This window comes from Loa loa (genome assembly GCF_000183805.2).
Source record: "Loa loa unplaced genomic scaffold supercont3.12, whole genome shotgun sequence".
Taxonomy (NCBI): domain Eukaryota; kingdom Metazoa; phylum Nematoda; class Chromadorea; order Rhabditida; family Onchocercidae; genus Loa; species Loa loa.
In genome coordinates this window covers 69,083-89,245 of record NW_018108192.1, presented here as the reverse complement: position 1 = coordinate 89,245, position 20,163 = coordinate 69,083, and the positions used below count along the sequence as shown (strand labels likewise).

General features: G+C 36.0%; 4 protein-coding genes across 5 annotated transcripts; 2 read left to right on the top strand and 2 right to left on the bottom strand.

Moving 5' to 3' along the window:
* Positions 1-3,494: 3,494 nt before the first annotated feature.
* On the bottom strand, positions 3,495-4,326 carry LOAG_02711 (hypothetical protein; the record flags this gene model as incomplete). The annotated part of the gene is made up of 3 exons (XM_003138248.1): positions 3,495-3,636; positions 3,853-3,928; positions 4,236-4,326. The coding sequence occupies 3 exons, from the start codon at positions 4,324-4,326 to the stop codon at positions 3,495-3,497; spliced, it is 309 nt and encodes a 102-aa protein (XP_003138296.1).
* A 1,315-nt stretch (positions 4,327-5,641) lies between these two features.
* On the top strand, positions 5,642-9,689 carry LOAG_02710 (hypothetical protein). Its single transcript, XM_003138247.2, has 6 exons — positions 5,642-5,970; positions 6,254-6,472; positions 6,685-6,907; positions 7,631-7,699; positions 8,066-8,329; positions 8,855-9,689. The coding sequence occupies exons 1-6, from the start codon at positions 5,723-5,725 to the stop codon at positions 9,113-9,115; spliced, it is 1,284 nt and encodes a 427-aa protein (XP_003138295.1). The 5' UTR covers positions 5,642-5,722; the 3' UTR covers positions 9,116-9,689.
* A 1,091-nt stretch (positions 9,690-10,780) lies between these two features.
* Positions 10,781-11,304, bottom strand: LOAG_02709 (hypothetical protein; the record flags this gene model as incomplete). Its single annotated transcript, XM_003138246.1, has 2 exons — positions 10,781-10,902; positions 10,941-11,304. 2 exons carry the CDS (start codon positions 11,302-11,304, stop codon positions 10,781-10,783), a joined length of 486 nt encoding a protein of 161 aa, XP_003138294.1.
* Positions 11,305-14,351: 3,047 nt separating this feature from the next.
* On the top strand, positions 14,352-20,071 carry LOAG_16662. Of its 2 annotated transcripts, XM_020449310.1 has the most exons (14): positions 14,352-14,827; positions 15,784-16,056; positions 16,186-16,350; positions 16,543-16,632; positions 16,819-16,954; positions 17,121-17,204; positions 17,439-17,497; positions 17,654-17,764; positions 17,968-18,051; positions 18,266-18,421; positions 18,602-18,734; positions 18,830-18,943; positions 19,201-19,328; positions 19,607-20,071. In XM_020449310.1, exons 3-14 carry the CDS (start codon positions 16,342-16,344, stop codon positions 19,718-19,720), a joined length of 1,218 nt encoding a protein of 405 aa, XP_020307169.1. In that variant the 5' UTR covers positions 14,352-14,827; positions 15,784-16,056; positions 16,186-16,341; the 3' UTR covers positions 19,721-20,071. The 2 variants fall into 2 exon arrangements, with proteins under 2 accessions (XP_020307169.1, XP_020307168.1); XM_020449309.1 differs by lacking the exon at positions 16,186-16,350.
* Positions 20,072-20,163: the final 92 nt, after the last annotated feature.

Here is a 20,163-nt window from a genome sequence, read left to right as displayed (position 1 = left end):
TATCGATTGTTAGAGTTGTTCTTTTTTTGGGTGGATACTATATAGCATTTGTTGTAACCACTTATATTTTTCTTTTTCTGTCATCCGTTACTATGTTGTTAGCTTTTCTTCCAGCATATTGATACGAATAAAACTTATCAGAAATGTTAGTAAATATGCAGGGATGAAAGATCTGGGTGTTTTCTGTTTTGGAGAAGTAGTTCGAATTTAGGGATAAGGAGGTACGGATACGAGTCATTAGAAGGAAACGGTGCAGCAGTAAGATTGTTGCTGCTTACGTATCTTAGATGTGAGGCATCAATGTAGCGAAAACAAAATTGTTGAAATTTTGGATGTTAAAAGGAATCCAGAAAGATTTAGATCAGTATCTCGTTGCTGTACCGTCGACATAGTAGAAAAGGGACATGTAACATGTCAGGGGGAGGTTCTCACAATGGTTAAAGTTTTTGGTTGTATGCAAACGATGTAAATGAACTACGGTATGAAATCATTTTAGCAATTTCTTGTAATGAAGATACTCTTGCAAATAGAGAAAGGTTATCTCAGAAACGTTCTCTCAGATCAACTTCGCTTGCGTGATGTAGGTGCTATAGCCGAACAGCTGATTGTTGATTTTGACTATCTTGACTCCTTGAGGGTTCCTAAATCTCACACCTATTGTCTGGGTATTAACTTTCTGTCAAGGAAGAACACCGATTGAATAATTTACACCACTCAATTGAATACTCAATTTGAATAAAATAAAAAAAAAATTGAATACTCAATTTTCAGTTGTCTCCAGTGGTGTAAATTATCAAGCACACTGTAATGGAATCCATAAACGTTGAACTCAGTTTTTTTGAGGTATGTTACTGGTCATTTCTAGATCTCTCAAATCGCCTGTCTTGTTTTCCACTTCAAAGTACACTAGTTATCTTTGGAATAACGATTATCCAAATTTTGGAGTGGTTGTTTTAATATGAATTTGACAAATATAAGGTTATTGGGAAAGGGATGGTGACAAGCTGCTAGTATGCTTAAGATGGAAATACATCATTGACCAGCAGTTGGTTAAACTTGTTGGATTTCATCAAATTTTTGTTAGAAATGCGAGTCTTCTGCTCTACTTGACAATTTAATGACCATTTTCAATGGAAAAAGAAATCTGGTCCTACAGCCAGAAATGCGTTGATGGTGGACATTCGTATCTTTCGATTATGTGCGTTGATGGCGGATGAGACAAAAACAAGTTTTCATCATGTTAGGAAGTGAATGATGGCCGAAGACAGGAAAGATCCTTTCTTCCCTATTTTCATTTCTTTCCATACCGAAAGAACTTTTGGAACAGAATGTTTTTTAGAACTAGAAATCTTTGAAAAAAAAACATTAATTAACGCAATTGATCACTTTCTGCCAACTTTACCATCCTCTGATGTTTACAGTATGTCGTATATTTTAGTGAACAGATTCATTTTCTGCAAAGTAACTTAAGAATAATTTGTTGATTAGCTAGTATTAGTCCTACAAAACTTAACAACTAAACAATTTATGTGGGTGGCTGATATGCTATAGATGGGTTAAATATCATTAAGTAGAAGTACAGAAGATGGTTGAAAACAGCTATTATAATTTTCATTAAATGACAGCAAATACCGAAGAAATTGGAATCATGAGATTTCTCAAACAATTATTTGGGATTCAGAAGATACCCGAGTACGATTCACGCATGTACGTAACCGCCTTTTTCAGGATTATTTAATAATTATAATAGTTATAATGGTTAAAGTTTTCTCAAGAAAACTTTAGAATAACCACCTACAGAAGGATGTACTGCAAATAAGAAAATAGTAAATCTTCGATTGATGAATTCACGGAAAAGTTGCTTGGGTTTCATTTTCCTTTTGTATTTGAAAAATCTCTAAGCAAATGACCTTACCAACTGAGCATTCATGTCTTATTGTATGAGGATATCTCAATGTCCTTCTGCATAATAGATGACTCGATCCTTCATTAGATGAGCTATCTGGCAATACTTTCTAATCATTGTTTCTCAAATTACAAATTACCTGTCCCATCTTGGCCTATCAGATAATACAAGTGAAACTGCTTTAACCCAAGTTAACTGAGTTATACCGGTTCTTCCCGTACAATTTTCCGTCAATATCTGTCAAGAAGGAGCTTCTCTGAAATTTGTACAACCGGGTTGGTCGAAACGAGAAATCTAGAAAATGCAGGATTTTCTGCTCAAACCCAAAAAAAAAAAAAACTATAACTGTCAAAGAGGTTTCGTTGCCTTTAAGTAAAGTATTAAGATTGTAAATGCACCAGACAAATGTGAGATACTCTAAAAATTTACTCAAAGCTCACTATGAACTGTATAGACTACAAAGAATGGAATATCAGTTTATATTATTTAAACTATTAAAGTTTTAAAAGTGCTGTGTATCATTTCTATTGCTATGACCAAAACAAACTGTAATGCAATCAGCATTATGTTTTTAACTATGCACAGATGTTTACCTATTACTCAATTAAATATCCGATTAATTTCAGATTGAAATGGTGAATTAAACAGTTGGATTTTTTCTTTTTAATAGTTAATGCATTTGCATGCATCTAACACTAATGCATGAGTCATTTTAATATTGATAGCCTAGGAAAAGCGAAAGAAAAGATTTTCGCAATCAGAAAAGAGTAGCAAAAGAAGCACATTTTACAGCTCTTGATTGATATGTGAAAATTCTGAGTGAGTCGAGAGGAACTTTAAATTTTTGTAAGAAAACTTTTTCTTTTTCCAAACAAATTAACTAGCAAATCACAAAGAGACGAATTTAACGAATGATCCATTATCATTGTTCTCTTTTCAAATGAAAAAACATTTCCTCTTATTACGATGATTCTGTGGATTTCGATCTGCATAATGAAGCAAATAATTGCTCAGCGCTGAAAGACGGTGATTCGATCAGTGATCCATCCTAGAGCATTCATTCATGTTTGCGGATGGATGAATGAAAACTGGCATCGGAAATTATTTCCTGAGATGGTACCATAGAAGTAGAGAAGTTAATATATGAATTAGCAGTTAACTGTAAAAGAGCTTTGACCTGATGGCATTATTTATGAGGAAGCAATCACTCGTGCAGTAACTGTTGTCATTTACCATCATAACTGCACTTATTTGACATAATCATTGATTTGCGCAATATAGAGACGTGAAAGCAAGTATCATTTTGCGATATGTAAACAGATTATATGGTTTATTTCTTCACGCCTTCCTGTCTTTTATAAGGGGAAAAGAACAAACATTCTGGACAGATCTTTTCAAATAGATGACGCTTGTTGTTACGTCATCCATTTAAATAATATAAAATTATCTCTTCATTACGTGATATATTTCCTTTTCAGTTTTGAAATGAAAATAAGGTTAGTAAATGAATTTCTCGAAAAATTCCGACTGTAAAAAGAGTTCAAAAATCCGATCAACGAACGACCTTCGAAGTTTGTCTTAGCAATTTCTAATATTGCGCTTGTCGAGCATGTTTCCAAACCATGAAGCCGATGCCCTTGATCATATTACCATGGACTAGAACAATTGTGGTGTCACGAAACAGTGACTCTTCTATAACCGGAACAATTACCAAAGCGTTCCTATCACGCCTTCTAGTCTAAATTACACCGGTCTAACAGTGAATTCGCAAATGAAGCATAACGCAACGACATGAATTTGAATCTTGTGATGAAACAAAATTTGCTGCCATGAAGTTGGTGTGTTGATTGACAAGCTGCTGGGGTGCATCTGTTTGTACATCTGCCTATCCTGAATTAACTAGAACTATAGCATTAGATATCAGAAGTATTCCATTTCCTGATTACATCATTGGGAACGCAATAACATCACTCTTACGCCAATCACGCAGTGCAAAATCTAGTTCCATTGACATTTTTATCGCTGCAATTGACTTTTCTAGAAATATTGCAGATATTTAAAAGTCATATCAATGAACTGATTCCCCTACCCTTTGCAAGGTGTCTACTACAGTATCATTAATGTTCAAGAAAGGAATCATCAAGAGAGCATATATATTTTTTCATGCGGTGGAAGTTGAAGACTAACTCTTTCAGAGATGCAAAAATATTTCTGGCGAACTTACCTACTTCAAGCGGAATAGGATTTTAGTTTGATTTCTCCTGTTAAACAATAGCTTTTGCCAAAAAAAAACAAGCATATGGTAATGCTATCTGGTTACTTCAAGTACAGAAGTGAATGTTGAGTGGCGTACCACGACGTGCTACCGTACGTATTGGCTCGATTTGACAAGCAGCATTAAAATTAATTTTCATCCCCATATCGAACAAAACTAATTTTTGACGCCTGCATGTCGAATTCACCTGGTACCATGCAAGTACTAGGGTAACCTTAAAAAATGCAGCTTTTTTTTCTCTGAAATATGTAAAGGCAAGTGTACAGGAAGCAGTATCGGTAAGTATCATGTCAATAGGTAATTTTTTATATGCGCTGCCGAAAACTGCTACGATGAAAAAGAATTGCAGAAGAGGAAAGAAAGCGCCGCTCTATGATTAACAACGATTTGCAGTACATTCTCACACCCCCTCGCCCTCCATCACCTCCCTAACAGTAAGGGTTAAGGTATCTTCTTTCCATCCATATACCAGAAAAAATGGACCAATTTCAAAACCTCAAGATCACAAAAAAAAAATCATTAATTAAACATGCGAAATACTGAGTATTTCAAAAATATGGAAGGAGAAATTCGTTGAGGGGGCGTATCATAAAATCGTAAGTGCCTTGCAATGTATGAGAAATTAAAATGAACAGTTTTTAAAAAAGAACATCCTTGAATGAAATTAAGCTACTCTCACTCATGCACATTCAAAGATAAGAAGGCTATGACAAGAGGAATAGTAAGGTCCATTTGGAAAGAAATTCACTCAGTTAGTTCTCTTAAAGCAATATCTTGCATTGATGACCAGATTCAAGTCTGAATCATTCAACCTTCTCAGTTTAAAGTAATTTGTTGTAATTCCATCTCACAATATACCACGTGTGATAATTGTAAAGTCCGCTTTTAGTTGCTATTCGCAAATATTAAGTTGCTGTACTTTTTCAGTTCCTTACATTCTCTATCCCATACTTGACGACTTTCCCAGATATACCTTACAGAAATGAAATAATTATATTACAGATTGAAAAATAACAAACTTCTCTTACTCGAAATTGTTAACAAATAAAGCTAAAATTGAGAGACTGTTTGAAAGGAACTGGTTCTTTTGATATTATAACGATATATGTTTCCAAGATTTATTTCCCATTCCCATGTAAAAATTATAGATGTTATTGAGGAGAATCGCTTTGGGATCGCTTTTTAGAGTGCTAAACCTTAAAGAGAATTTCATATCAGATGCACTTGGGATGAATATGCGGCAACACCCACCTTAGAATTATTTTGTTGAGTTCCGGTTGTACCATACATTTATTACGCTGCTATTTGTGGTTGTGTCATAAAATTCGAATAAGGCGTAAGATGACTCCAGCAAAGTACAAAATAACAACAAAAAGGCATGGGACAACCAATTTCGTAACGCGGCCAAAATTATGACTCGAGCTGCCTTACTTCGACTTTTCTTTCCTTATGCTTTGTCGTTTTCGTCTGGCTTATCACAGTTTTGGCTCATGGATAATTGTGGTATTAGTAACTAGGGTTCACTCAAGTGGAAATCGGTAATGACCAAATGGCCGTTGGGCAGAAGCCTATTTCCTGGGCAGTATACTGAATATATAAAAGGCTCAGGTTCAAATGTCTTTGGATCTCTTTCGGCGAAAAGTATGAATCTCAAAACTGTAGAACAAAAAACGATGAAAACAGCAGTTTTGATGCTACATCATGGATTGCCGAGGACACCGTATTATGCCACGAAGCATTTGGCCGAAGGCTCTCATTACTACTACAAGTTACCTCTGTGGCTTACTTCGTATGCATATTTCGTTTTTTTGTAAATCTTACTTCTAAAATTCCCTTATCTTTGTTAGAACCAGTTGGTGTGTAAGGTGCTTTCGTGGTACACATCGCACTTGCCGCTCAGTTTGACCACTTTCAACAGTGGGGGCTTTTTGTGCCCTTTTTTTATGTAACCAGGTTCTTTACATTGCACTCAATTTAAGGAAGAAGGAAGGAATGGATTCATTAGGAAAAAGTATTTCTTCCTCTTTCGAGAATCTGAAGAAAATATATTTTAAAAATCATTTTATTTCAAGACGTGTGACACAATTATATTGGCCATTGGCGAAGAAAGTTGACTTTTGTGTTGACGATTACAAATATAGTAAAAACTTCTCGCATCTTATTGATACATATTCGAAAGTACTGGAAGGATATTTGAATGAATTAGTTCCGGAAAATGGGTCATTCTATTGTACACATGCATTTCTTTACAACGAACCAGCTATCCCGAGAACTATCAGTGAATTGATAAGGTGATTTCAACTTACAATAAATAAACTGGACTTCTTCCTTCTTCAAAAAAATATCTAGTGACAAAAAAGCATGACCTTGCTCATAATTTTCCAACATTGTCATAGTTCCTTATTGGGACGAAATTTGAGCTTGATTTGCTTTAATTAGATTTCGAGATTTTAGTATATTTGAAATATCGTGCAGTCGTCGATCATGAACTTGCTATTTCCAGACAAGGTATGCAACGCTTAATTTTATTACCACTATATCCACATTATTCATGTTTTCAAACGGGAACGATGTTAAATGTTGCTGTGAAAGCTCTTGATGAGCAGACAAAACCGTTGTCAGAAAATGGCATATGCTCAATGGAATATAGAGTGAGAACTATGTCCCATGTATCGTTTCGCTGTAGTACTATTGACAGGTGGAGTAGTCATCCAGCCGTTATCAATGTGAGTTGGTTAGAGATCGGTTTAAAAATTTCATACTCATATTTTCTCTTTTTAACCAGCGTTAATTTGTATCGCTTGTTCCTTGGGGAGGTTCTGTTATTGTTTCATCGAAATTTATGTAAATCTGAATCCGGTTGTTTTGAGTTGTGCTTATTCTTCGTTTCTGTTATGCACCTAGTTCAGCATTTGTTTGAAGAAAGGAAGAGACCGGAGTATGGAATTTTGAGATCTACATTGCTCCTGACAGAATTTTTAGGAAAATTTTGGTTCTTGGTACTAGAAAGAAACTAGACGAGTTTTATGCCCTATAGTGGGGAATAACTTTATGAAATTTCCAAGAAGAATGAAATAGTTCCGGAAAATCGGTCACTCTACTGCATCTCTGCATTTCTTCATGATGAACCAGTTGTCCTAAGAATTATCAGTGAATTGATTAGGTGATTTCAACTTACAATAAATAAATCGGGCTCCTTGCTTCTTTAGAAAGATATCTAACGATAAAAGGGCGTGATCTTGATTTTCCAGCATCTTCATAGTTTCTCACTGGAAAAGATTTGACCTTGGTTTGTTTTAATTTGGTCTTGAAATTTTAGTATGTTTGAAAGCATATTGTGCAGTCGATCACGAACTTGACAAAAAGGCGATGTTTCTTTTAAGAAAGTGCAATTTCCTTCAAATTTATTGACCGACACTATAAAAAGCTTAATTTTTTTCACAGTTTAGTTCTGGTATAATTTGTTGTGTGCCGAACTGAAGGATCACGACAGTTTACTTTTTGCTGCGCCACAAATGGTTTGTCTTAAACTGGTATCATAATAACAAGTTAATAACTTTCTATAGTGGACCTTTTTTTCCTGTTTTTATATAACTTAAGTTTTGTCGACATGTCAACTGGGCTAAAACGATTTTCTATATTGAACTTATGTGGAAGAATTATAAATCTTTCAAATGAATATATCAGCAGAGATCTTTTTTTCTTTTTACTTATGTTGTAAGTCAAATTGTCCAGTGTCAGTTGTCCAATATCACTTTAGTTTTCCGATGTTCGAAAATTCTGTGAATCCATGCTTGGTAATTGATTATTATACTTTATTCAATTTTTGGGCAGCCTATAAAACTTTGTTAGGATTACTATCGAAGTTACTTGCCATATTTTAGCGGGGTTATAATTCTTCCGGCTACATGCGAGAAGTTTGGACAACTTGCTATCGCCTGATGGAACATCTGAATGAAGCTGTGCCTTGGAAACTTGCATGGTTTAGCGGCTGGGATCATTGGCCGGCAACAGCAATGGAAAGTATTAAATTACAGCTATATTTCTTGAGAAGGGAGAAACGATATCGTACTTTAGTCGTGCCTATTGCATCAATCATGCCTTCTTTTGAAACTGAAACTTTACTACCAAATATTCTACAAAATGAAGTAAGCCAACTGCATTCGCTCCCAATTGCTATTTCATAAATTGCCTGGCATCAAATATTTTCATTTAACTACAATGTTAATACCGTAGGATGTAAGATGAGCTCATGAATTGTAATTTCTGTTGTTTTTGATGCCAAATGATATCTGAAAAGCTACAACTAATTCTAAACCACTTAATTGAACCAGTGGTTTGAAATTTTCATTGCTGGAGGGAGGGATTTCCTAGCAGTAGTTAGACTGGGTTTACTTCCAATTCTTTTCTGTTTTATTATTGTAGCAAATGAATTTAGGAAAAACTGACTCGTCATTTTAGGTATGGGAAAGTGACGAGTCAGTTTTTTTTATATATGAAGTGATGAATTCTTTATCTAGGATATATTCTAAACAAATACTTTGATTAGTCTATAAATTTCTCTCGGTTTGCAAAATATTGTTCACGAATTTATTGGGAATCTTTGTAAAAACGATCTTATGCTTTACTACACTTTCTTAGTTTTTGCACTTTTCATAGTTTATTATTTACAGGGTGTCAACTTACTTTTACCACCTGGATTTTCGCCGGTTTTGGCACATGGCTTTGCAGAACTAATCAAGAATCATTTGATGGGTCGTAGAGCATCATCGCAGCTGTCATACCGCTGCAAATTCTGCTTCAGCTCACGTTGCTTACTTCGAATAGCAATGCTGGCACCAAAAGAAATGCCTTCCAATAAAATATTTTTAGAAAATAGCTTAAGAGACGAAAAAGTAATTCAGCAACAAAAAAAGCTGCAAATTTCAGCTTGAAGATACCAAAATATTTAGATAAAAGCGATCTTGCAAGGCTCATTCTCATCCGAATTTTTTGTTGCTAAAAATCATCAGCTCACCAGACTTTGAACAGTGACAGTGCTTCCATTTTATGGAAGATTAATTTCTTCCATATCTGGTAAATGGATAGTACTTCACTTGTTTTGTCTCCTTAGTTTGGTCGTGTATATTGTAGCTTGACGTGTTAACTGTATACTGTATATTGCTGAACCTTAGTTGTCATAATTTCGACCAAACGATGGTATTTCTATTATATAGTTTTGCATCGTATCCTTAATATTTATTTGTGAGTAATTATGTAAATTTGAAATCAATTCACTAAGCATTACTGGGTAAGTTTATTAATACTTAAATAAAATAGAGAGCATATCTATCCCACTACTGTCAAAATGTGGCTTTGTTTTGAGGTTCGTGAAGTATAACGTCTCTATAGGCGTAGTGTGAAATTGTATGCAGGAAATATGTTAATAGTGAATACAGGTAAGCAGAATCAAGCAGTGATGTTTATTGGAACTCGCTAACTTCTATGTAACTTAATAGTCATTTTTACCCTTCGCTACATGTGGTGACGGGTTCCACATATTGGATCCCAGTGTAGATGTAGCTTCAAGTTAAATGTTTGTACGGTTGAGTTTCAGATATGTACATTTGTTTGAGAACTGAATTTACTGATATGGAAACGAATAAATTTGCAGTTTTTCTTACTGGTTGGGAATTCATCAGCTTTATGCGCTAGGAAGGTCCTATGTTCTACGCAATCAGTTCCTAGTTCCTGTCCCAATCAGCAAAGAGCTTATTTGTTGAGTCAATACTTCTGGTCCTTCCCACGTCTTATCCAGATACTGCAAGCTTGGTAAGAATTTGACATGGGTCCTACGAAGTTTCGGAAGAGATGCGAAATTCCATAACCCTACGGACAATATTCTAAAGCGTCCCGTATGTGGACTTTCCGGGGTATTGCACTTTGTCGCTTTGTAGTAGAAAGTCAACATTGTGTTTATCCTGTTTTTTTTTTTTATTTCTGAATATCTAAGATTTTCGAGCTCTGATATCTGATGACTTCACCACTTTACGTTTTGAATTGCTTAAGTTCTACTGAAGATAGAGAGAGCGGAGGACAAGCTGCGCTGGAAACTTTTGCGAGTAGAGTTTGAAAGCAATTGGGAAATGTAGCGTGGAAGATGTGATAAAGAAAAAAGTTGATGCTTTAAACGACTAATTGCTAGAGCGTTTTCTTTCCGGTAATGAATTTGCGAACGCTGTGGGATTTTTCATATGAGCTCATCTGCAATGACGAAAAAGTATGCTATAAAGAGCAAGTAGATAAAAGTAGATTAAGGGTCGAGAAAGTAACTGTACGGATAGGTCGTTGGGAAGGTCACCAAAGAACTTGGTTTCTATCGACTTGAGAAGGAAGGAAGGAACAGCAGAGCACCGATCTATACGATATTCCAACAAACGTATTTATGATGCATTACAATGTCGTGACATTAATGCGCAGGGGTCAGTAGACTTTTAAAAAACAGCTGAGCGGAGCTAGTCGTTCATTATGTTTCCAATTGTGGCAAAAATGTCAATCTCCTTTATTGTCTGCTATCATATTGATAGCAAAATTTGACCTCTGACTGTCTCTTGTAATCTTTAATCTTCCCTCCCCAACATATTCTCCTCTCTTGCAGTTGGTCCCTTCCACATACAAATTGCCGCATTACCAATTGTGAGACTCAAGACAATAAATTGGCTCTTTGCCAATAATTTTCGCACTGCAAAATGAAGAGAACGTCTAGACGGCGGCCCCTACTGATTGTGGCGTCTGTTGCATGTGTGTATGAATGTATATATGTGTGTGTGTATGTATGTATGTATGTATGTATGTGTGTATGTATGTATGTATGTATGTATGTATGCATGTATGTATGTATGCATGTATGTATATATGTGTGAATGCATGTATGTATGTATGTATATATGCATGTGTGATATGTATGTCTGTGGGTCGGATGGGCGTGTATCGATCGGCGTGGGTGGGAGTGTCGTGTGGTGACAAAGCCGTCTTCTCGTCTGTCTGCGAGAGAGATCGACCTTATGTTTTGTGAATGGCAAGATAAGGTGAGTGTACCTGACAGGTCAACCCGTGGGTTGCCCAGCCGTATTCGCAGTATCATTGCTCCATTCGCTTCGTTTTCTTCCCTCTTTCCTCCTCGATCATCACTCCCATTGCCAGGTCATCGATTCAGTTGGCCATTTTCTCCTGTCCTCTCAGATTGTCACCTGTTAGGGGCATACCCTTGTCATTTTGTTATGGTCACCTTACTTTCAGTTATTTGCGATACTCCTGCTTGCTTTTCAAAACTACAGCATCGACTGGTTTATTGATTAATTAATGGAAGGGTAAGTACCAATGTTCATGTTTCTCCCCGTAAGGTACGTCCCTGCCAATGTGAACGAAGGATCAGTTTTTCTGAGAGTTTGTAATTTTGTTATAGCGATAGCGCTCCTTTCGGCAGTAAACCTTTTCTTTTGCACCTTTATCAATGAAGGTTTTGAACAATACTGAATCCTGGGTCGTTGAATTCTCTTCCCGATTTCACTTCTACTTCTACCACTTCAGTTTGATTGTTTTTTTCTAGTTTCCATAGTGAAAAGTGGCAGAAATAATTCTCTTAAATTTCTATCGGAATGAAATGGATATCCGGAAAGCTGTTCTGGTTTGTGAGTATCCATAATTGACCTACCTGGAACTTTTAGCTTGATTTGTTTTTGTAAAGGAGGGTTAAGGATGTGGACTAGTCGCTGTAGATGTGATTCATCTGCCAAATTAAAAGTACTTATCTGATTGTAGTTCCGAAAGTCTGAGTAGTATAGTGCTGTAGACCTCTGCTTTTGCATATGTATCTTATAGTTTGATCGGTTTGCATGGAACTTGCCGAAAAATTTGTCACAGCATCAAGTTATCATCCATCATGTTCCGGTCTTCCCGAGTTCCTGGATCACCGGGCTTGTGTCACGGAGAATGTTGAGCATTCACAGAAGAGTTAAGTAGTGTTCAATGAAGAAGGCGTGGGATTCCGAAAACCCATAGAGCTTTCCTAAAAAGATTCGGGTGATGGATTAATTTTTGCTGTGGCTAATTTTCCAAGCGGACTTTATATTTTCGAAGATAAGGTTTGAAGTTTCCTGACTGAAGTTGCAGTTAGTATCCTAGTGGCGTTGCATATATAAATAAACTTGATAGATGAAAAAGAGGTATCGGAAAAGATCCATATCTCTAAATGTCTTTAGTATATTTAACAGCTTCAGCTTCTCTGATCATTAAAATGTGAGGACCAACTTTGTTTGTTTATTAACTTCGTATCATGTATTAGCTATCGGTTCCATCTGATCCGTCACATCCCATGCGTAGGAGTTAACGCTTGCATTAGCAGTGTATGACGTATAGTGATGAGTGGTTGTTAGTCTTGAGTGACGGAACATCACACAATCAGTGGCGCGGAAATTAATCACGTTTGTAGTGATGTATCTTGATATATATATATATATATATATATGCGAGGAATCCTATATCTCCACGTTCAGCAGCAAGAGATGATTACAGAGAAAGTGTTGTGTATATCTGTAGGGGAAAGGAACAGAGGTTGTGAAACGTAGTCATTTTCAGGGTTTACAGGTGCATTTCCTCGACAACATCAACTTTTTTAACACTCTGCGTCCCAGTTTTTTTTTTTTTTTTTTTGAAGAACCAGGGGGGAACCAATATCCTCTTGCATTTTGCGCTTTCGCCCAGACATTCCTTGTATAAAACGCTCTTATTTTGTAGATCTTGTCTGAAATGTAGCAAAAACTTTCGTAATTTACTACTGAACGCAATTTCTTTCGGTCTGTTATCTATGGCATTCAGTTCATGGACTAACTCGTTATGTCTCCTACCACTTACAAGGGAACTTCAGGATTTTCAGTGTGCTCATTTCCTTTGCTTATTGGCTGCTCGTATGAATGCAGTTCATTTCATAAGCCTGTCGGAAATCATAGCAATATAACAGAAGAGAAATGCTAATGAAAGAATGATAGGTCAATGTAGAGGCCTTTATTGGATTTCGGAAGGCTTTTCTTACTATTCCGTCAAGAACAGTTAATGTAAAAAGCACGACGATTCTATACCAAACAGAGTCTTGCTTATGTGTGTATTGTATGTTCTGAATCTATGAACCAACTATCACTGTTCAGTAGCTATCGAACGTTTCTGCGTTAGCATTATATGTTGAAACCATAAGTTTTTCATGTAACAATATCCAGACTGCAGTGATGACAACTGTAACTACCAGTGGGTCGTAGAACAGACATAATCAACAACTAAAGTACGAAAATAACTGGTTATGGAGTAGTGCAAATACTCCTTGACAGTTCTTTATTTAGTAGTGAGTGAATTATAACCGGATGGATCAATTAACAGACTGATCTGACCACATTCGTTCGTAATTGGTGGTCGCTATTATTCATTTCTTTTACATTTATTGTGGGCGGTTCGTTTATGATATCGTTATAAATATGAACTTCAGTTTTTTTGGAATTTGTGTTCTCAAGGCTAAAGTTGAATCAAGCAGAATTTTCCTAATAAGCCAGATTTAGATTTGCTCCATATTTAATTGTAAATTGATAATTGATCTAACTGAAATGTTTGAAAGGCTAAAGATTTTCGGTTTATTTGGAGCATAATTATGCCTCCGTCTGCTGCTGCAATTTTTATTCCTGTCAGGAAAGGCATTTTTCTCTGCCTTTTCTGTTCCATCGAGCACGAGGAAATTCAGGCAGGCTATACTATCATTCATGGTACATTCTTTGAGGTTAATTAACGTTTTTTTTTTTTCTTTTTTGCAACATTTGTTGCATTCTCTTCCTGTGCTCTGAACGAAACTGTTTAATCATTAATGCACCGTACTGTTTGCGCAATTGTCGTTGCATTATGGAAGTGATGATTCGACGGGTCTTGTTTTATACAAACCATTTCGTTTTCTGCGTTCTCGTTGGCAATAGTGCTGCTGTCTACAAAGTTCATAAAATTGCTTGTATTTCAGGACTGACATCACTTGTAAAATTCACGGTGAGAAGTTAGACGCATTTGGAGGCGTACAATTCTTTAATCTGTCCTGAACAGTTGAGTTAGGTTCGTCGGCAACTACTGCAACCGTGGGAAAACATTATAAAAGTTTGAGTCGTTACAGGTTTCTTACCCAATTTCTGACTTGGTTTTGTCTTCGAGTGGAGCACTTGTGCTCAGCATTTCAACCGACAAAATCGTGCCGTCACAGAAACTTCTAAATCATTGAAGCAGTCAAGTTGAATCGTTCCTGTATATTGCTAAAGCCGTATGATCGGCACAGTCTTGAAAGCTGCTCAGCAGTTTCTTGCACTGGAAGCTGCATAGCAGCATTAACATCAACAGCACTTTACTGTAGTGCTGTAGCGATACGTTCCCGAGAAAGAGCAAGAGGTGAAATAGAAAATCTGAGCATTTGCAATTGCAACAGATCTTTAGCAATTAGTATCGTTAGCATGGATTCTGCGACTTCAACAGATGTCGGTTCTACCACCACATCACATACAACTGATACAACAGCTAAACATGGTCATGATGTAAAAGGTGGTAATAATAGCAAGGATAGTGATTCCGAAGGCGAAGGAGCTGAAGAGGTTTGTTTGAAAAGTTTTGTATAATTGCGAATTAGTAGTATAACTTGGTTAATTTAACCTTTGCGAGATTCATGGTACTGGCAAGTTTTTTCTCATTATCTTTTCCTGGAGATCATCAACTTTGTTGCTCGTTATCACTTTGCGAAAATGGTGGGCAAAATGAGAAGTTATCTTCTGCTAATCATTCGTTATTCATCCATTCAAAATTCTTAGGTGGAGGTGAGCTCTAGGCTAATTACTGAAAGTGGTGAATTTATGCGGGACAGAATCGTGCTACCATTTGAAAGATTGCAAAGTTAGAGTTTTGCAAGGGATAAAATGTGACTTATATAAATGCTGGAATACCTCCTTGCGTGGGTTGAATGGCGGTTTATCATGCCCACTTTTGATCATCTGTCGTTGGATTTACTTTAATTGATGTGAGTCAGTTGCTGTTGAGAAGTGTATCCATACTTGTAAGCATGTCCCTGGATACTTCTCACTTGTACTTCAACAATGGTGAGGTAAGTTTGCTTTTGAAATGATGGGTTTTATGGTTTTCAAGATCGAGTTGTTTGATGGCTTAAAAATTTGGTTTTATGCATAAAATAGCGATGTATAACTTTATATCAGCAAACAGAGTCATGACTAAGATTCTGGCTTTTCTCTTTCATCCCCATCTTACAACCTTAACTCAGTCTTCTATTCTACTTGATCTCAAATTCTTCCTCACGAATTTTCCGTTGAAGATGGACGTCAAGTTGAAAAGCTCCCATGTTAATTTTTCCCTGCTATTTAACTTATTAATCAATTCCTCTGCCATTTACCCTTGGTTATCTTCATAAGGTATTTAGTGTTTTGCAGTTTTTTATTGCGAAAAGTTGCACCTTTCCACTTTATTTCCTACAAAAGAGATTAAATAAGGAATTTTGTCTCCATTTCACCATGAGTTTTGTGAATCAGTCATTATTTTCCAGATCTTGGAAGAAAGTCCATGCAAAAGGTGGAGTAAGCGGCGTGAGCAAGTAAAACAACGTAATGTTCCCGGGATTGATTATGCTTACCTGGCAATGGACAATGAAACAGGCAACGAGGTGGTTTGGAACGAAGTCCTGTTCTCAGAACGCAAAAATTTTCGTTCACAAGAAGAACACATAAATGCAGTTTTTGACAAGTTAACTCATCTCGTGCATACGAATCTCGTTAAATTCCATAAGTACTGGACAGATTCGAAATCTGACAAACCAAGGGTTCGTTTAGATACAAATTTTCGAAGGTTTGAAAGATTTCCAATTTGTCAGTTTTGTTTGAACTTGAGTCCGTTTGGAGTTTCAGATGCACAACTACTGTTTATTCCCTTCTTTCATCCCACTGTTCAGGAAACTTTGTGCAAGATTTGAGAAAGGATGAAGGGATTACTGTGGAATTTTTAAATTCCGGAACTACCGTGAACACAATGACATTTCACGAGTCAGTGGTCATTCAGTATGCCGGATCAGTAAAGGTCGACAGAATGCTTGGAACCATTGTGGAGAATGGGGCGGGTGAATGTAGTTCTAGTCTTTTCTTCTCTTTTGCATTGTTCTTATATCAGCAGCTCGCTGATTGCTAATGATCGCATCATTCTAGGCTAGAATGATGCAGGGTATCATTTGTGTGGTCGCTTCAAGATTTGGTTTCTTTCAGATTATGTCTTTGCAAAGTACTATACATCATTTTTCTTCTTACTGTTTCAGATAATATTTATAACGGAGTATATGTCATCTGGTTCATTGGCACGATTTTTACAACGTACTCGTAAATCTGGAGCTGCTTTAAATTTGAAGGTCGATTCAATTAATATCTTTTTCTCGTCGGCTTAAAAGGAATAGCTTTCTACACCTTTCTAATTAAATTTGTATGCCATTCCTCTTCTACTCTACATGTCTCAGAGTTTTGCTTCTTTGTCGCTTTGCTACATTTTATTTTTTTGAATATTTTATTGTCTTGTCTAAGATTTGATTCGTTTTCAGGCCTGGAAGAAGTGGACTACGCAAATTCTCTCTGCTTTAAATTATTTGCACTCATGTAATCCTCCAGTCGTTCACGCAAATCTTACTTGCAACACGATGTTCATTCAGCATAATGGTTTGATCAAGATCGGTTGTGGTGAGATACTCAAATCACTTTAATTTTTGCACTAGTTTCCTTCCAGCCTTTGGCGCACGAATGAACCAAACATATTTTTTGTAATGAATTTATGGAAACGAGATGTGATACGGCCAGGATTTTCCATTCCATGAAATTTACATACATACATGCAATCTTATTTTAGTCGCTCCAACTGCAATTCAACACCATGTGAAGACGTTTCAAGAAAATATCAGAAATATGCATTACATTGCGCCTGAATATGAACGTAAGCTTTCCATATGAAAAATTTCATTGTTAGGGAAATTGTAATCAAGATTGCAATTTTCGTTATGGCCTCGTGATAAAAGTTGGGATGTCTTCATTTTAGTTCTTCCTCTTTGGGGTCTACGGAATAAATTTTTTTTTCAGATGCGGATACCATTTCCTCTGCCAAAAGCGCCGTTTGCAGTTTTGACTACTCCTGATTTTTTTTTTTTGATTTTTAATAGTTTGATTCCAGATTGTAATGCTGTAGCTCCGCCAGCTGACATCTATTCTTTTGGAATATGTGCACTAGAGGCAAGTTTAATCTCGAATATGAGCTTAAGTATTGGGTAGTGTAAGTTCTGACCACAAGAAGGTTGAGCCGAGACTGAATTATTCGCCTTGGTCCCAGACTTATGCTTCCTCCAACATGTACTTTAATTTTTGTGCAATTTTTGTTGATTCTTTCAGATGGCTTTACCTATGGGCTTATTCGGCTCTTCAAATGGTACTGAAACAAGTGTAGTGTCACAGGAGATGGTTAGGAGAGGACTGGAATCGTTGGAAGATCCTATGCAGAAAGTGGGGACTTAAATTATTAGTAACTTTTTCGGTTCAAGTGTTCTTTATCCGTTTTTATTTATGTATGTTAATATCAAGGATTGTGTTTTATATTTACAGGGTACTTACTGGCATAGGTTTTGAAAGGTTTTCAGATATTTGTTGTAAAAAAGACACTTTTATTCAATATTTTCTATTTGCTTTGGGACGGAATTATATTTTAGGATTTCATTGAGAGCTGTTTGAATTTGGACCCATCTAAAAGGCCAACCGCTCGCGATTTATTATTCCATACTATTTTACTTGAGGTAATTGTTGTATTTGCTTTTCCCTATACTTTCTTTTTCAATGGTCTAAGTAAAAGTGATAACACACATTAGGCGTGAGATACGCTTTTGGTTATAGCCTGTGGAATCAGGATTCTGGTAAGTCACTTAGGCCAATGCGGCAATAGTTCTTATTAAAATAATAGCAATTCACAGGAAAAATTTCTAAACCACATCATCTTGATATCTGACTCAGGTGCATTCTTTAAAATTACTGGCTGCTCACTGTATTGTCTCATCGAAATTGAATAACAGTTTAAACGAAGATGATCTACATGTAGAGGACCCGAATCGCATTGCAGCAACATCAGAGTTTCGCGAAATGGCCTATAACCAGGTCCCTTCTTTTCAGGTATTCTTCCTTTTGAATTAGATAACAATGTAACGTACTTTTTGTTATAATGGGAAGTTGTGATGACAGCCAGTTTACGAGTTAAATGGTTTTATAGATAACATCGTTATCGTCAAAAGCAGACGTAAGGTTGCATTTCTCGTTCGTGTAATTATGCCTGCAGCAGACGATCAATTTCAGGTAGATCTGGAAAAATTTTTGGAGGATGTTAGTAATGGAATATATCCACTCATAGCATTTACCCCTCTTCCTCATCATCAAAGAATGACGGCTTCGACATCTTCAGCCGCTCTAGTTGGGGAGCAGCAATATGGTACTTGAATAATTTTAGTTATATGTGATATGAGATCTAATATTATAGTGAATGACTGTTTGTTCAAACTAAAGTTTATTTGCAAATTTTTGTAGAAGATCGCGGATCAGATGGTGACAAACCGGAGCCAACACCTAGCCCTCCAGCAGATTCACCGGTGGAATATAAAGAAAGCAGGTCAATCATCAAATGCACAGTCACGCTGAACGGTAACTTCAGATTTATAACTGGAAAACACTGATCGATGAATGATCGGTGTTTGAATTTTACTTTCATTTTATGATTTAAACTCAAATATCATATTTACAATATAAATTTAAATATCGCTATAATTTATGAATCTAGTTTGTTACTGTTGCATATTTACGTTATTTTGCACAGAACAGAATAATAACGTAAATCTATAACATTAACAGATTAGATCATTGATCAGTATTCACCACATGATAAGTACTGAGCTTTGCAGGGTCACTTTTAACATTAGTTGTTCAATTGGATGATATGATGAACCGACAGTTGACAGCTAGAATAACTGCGGATGATACTGCAAGTATATTAGCAGCCGAATTAGTGCAACATGGTTTAATAGCTGAGGTATGTCACATAAATGTTCTTTTTTGAAAAGACTTCATTTTTGTTTTTGTCCTTTTTTTATTTCTAACATTCAGTCTTTATGTTTTTGGAATTGTTTGACGGTCACTCTATAGCCTAATTTACTTTCCTAGTTTTGTTTCTTTGTTTGTTCTTCCCATCATTTGATTTCTTTTTTTTTCAGTAGTCTAATATAATTTATTGTTAGACGTTCGTACAACTGGAATCTGAAAAAAATGAAACCTAGTGCTCTTTTTTTTGCATTTTTAAAAAGTTTACAGAGCGATGAGGCGAGAGTGGAAGAAGCATTCGCAAAAGCGCTTGCAAAAAACACAGTTGATAGTACTTTGACGGATGAAAAAATGGTTCAAAAAGCATCTGCACCAACGTTGTAACTGAATAACCTGTATTTTTTTTTCGCAATCATACCAAATTGCATTTCTTCATAGAGATGCTTTGTATAAGCAGCTAGAAAAACAAGCCTTTAGATGTCGTGACCGTACTATTTTTTGCTGATGTTTCATATTTTGGATTCATAATTCCTGAGAATTTTTGAGCTCGCGCAAATCTTGTGTATGATTTAATTATTTCTGAAATCATAGTCCGTTCTCTGTTTAAAGTGAACAGTCAGTTATAGGTGCCGTATCAAACACCTAAGAATGTTTTATTACGTGTTAAGAGTTTTGAATAATAGAAAGTTTGAATAATGGACCTCTGCTCAGTTTTTGACACAGCAGAGATAGCTCGTAGTACTTTTTCATTGTTGAAACAATGTGAACATTGCTATATATATATATATATATATATATATATATATATATATATATATATATATATT

Bases quoted from the DNA above. Each gene is read 5' to 3' on its own strand.
- LOAG_02710 (XM_003138247.2), top strand. From the start codon at position 5,723: ATGACCAAATGGCCGTTGGGCAGAAGCCTATTTCCTGGGCAGTATACT. The intron at 5,971-6,253 runs GTATGCATATTT...TTTTATTTCAAG, and splicing joins TTACCTCTGTGGCTTACTTC to ACGTGTGACACAATTATATT. The intron at 6,908-7,630 runs GTGAGTTGGTTA...TTCACAGTTTAG, and splicing joins GTCATCCAGCCGTTATCAAT to TTCTGGTATAATTTGTTGTG.
- LOAG_16662 (XM_020449309.1), top strand. From the start codon at position 14,690: ATGGATTCTGCGACTTCAACAGATGTCGGTTCTACCACCACATCACAT. The intron at 14,828-15,783 runs GTTTGTTTGAAA...ATTATTTTCCAG, and splicing joins AAGGCGAAGGAGCTGAAGAG to ATCTTGGAAGAAAGTCCATG. The intron at 19,329-19,606 runs GTATGTCACATA...AAAAGTTTACAG, and splicing joins AACATGGTTTAATAGCTGAG to AGCGATGAGGCGAGAGTGGA.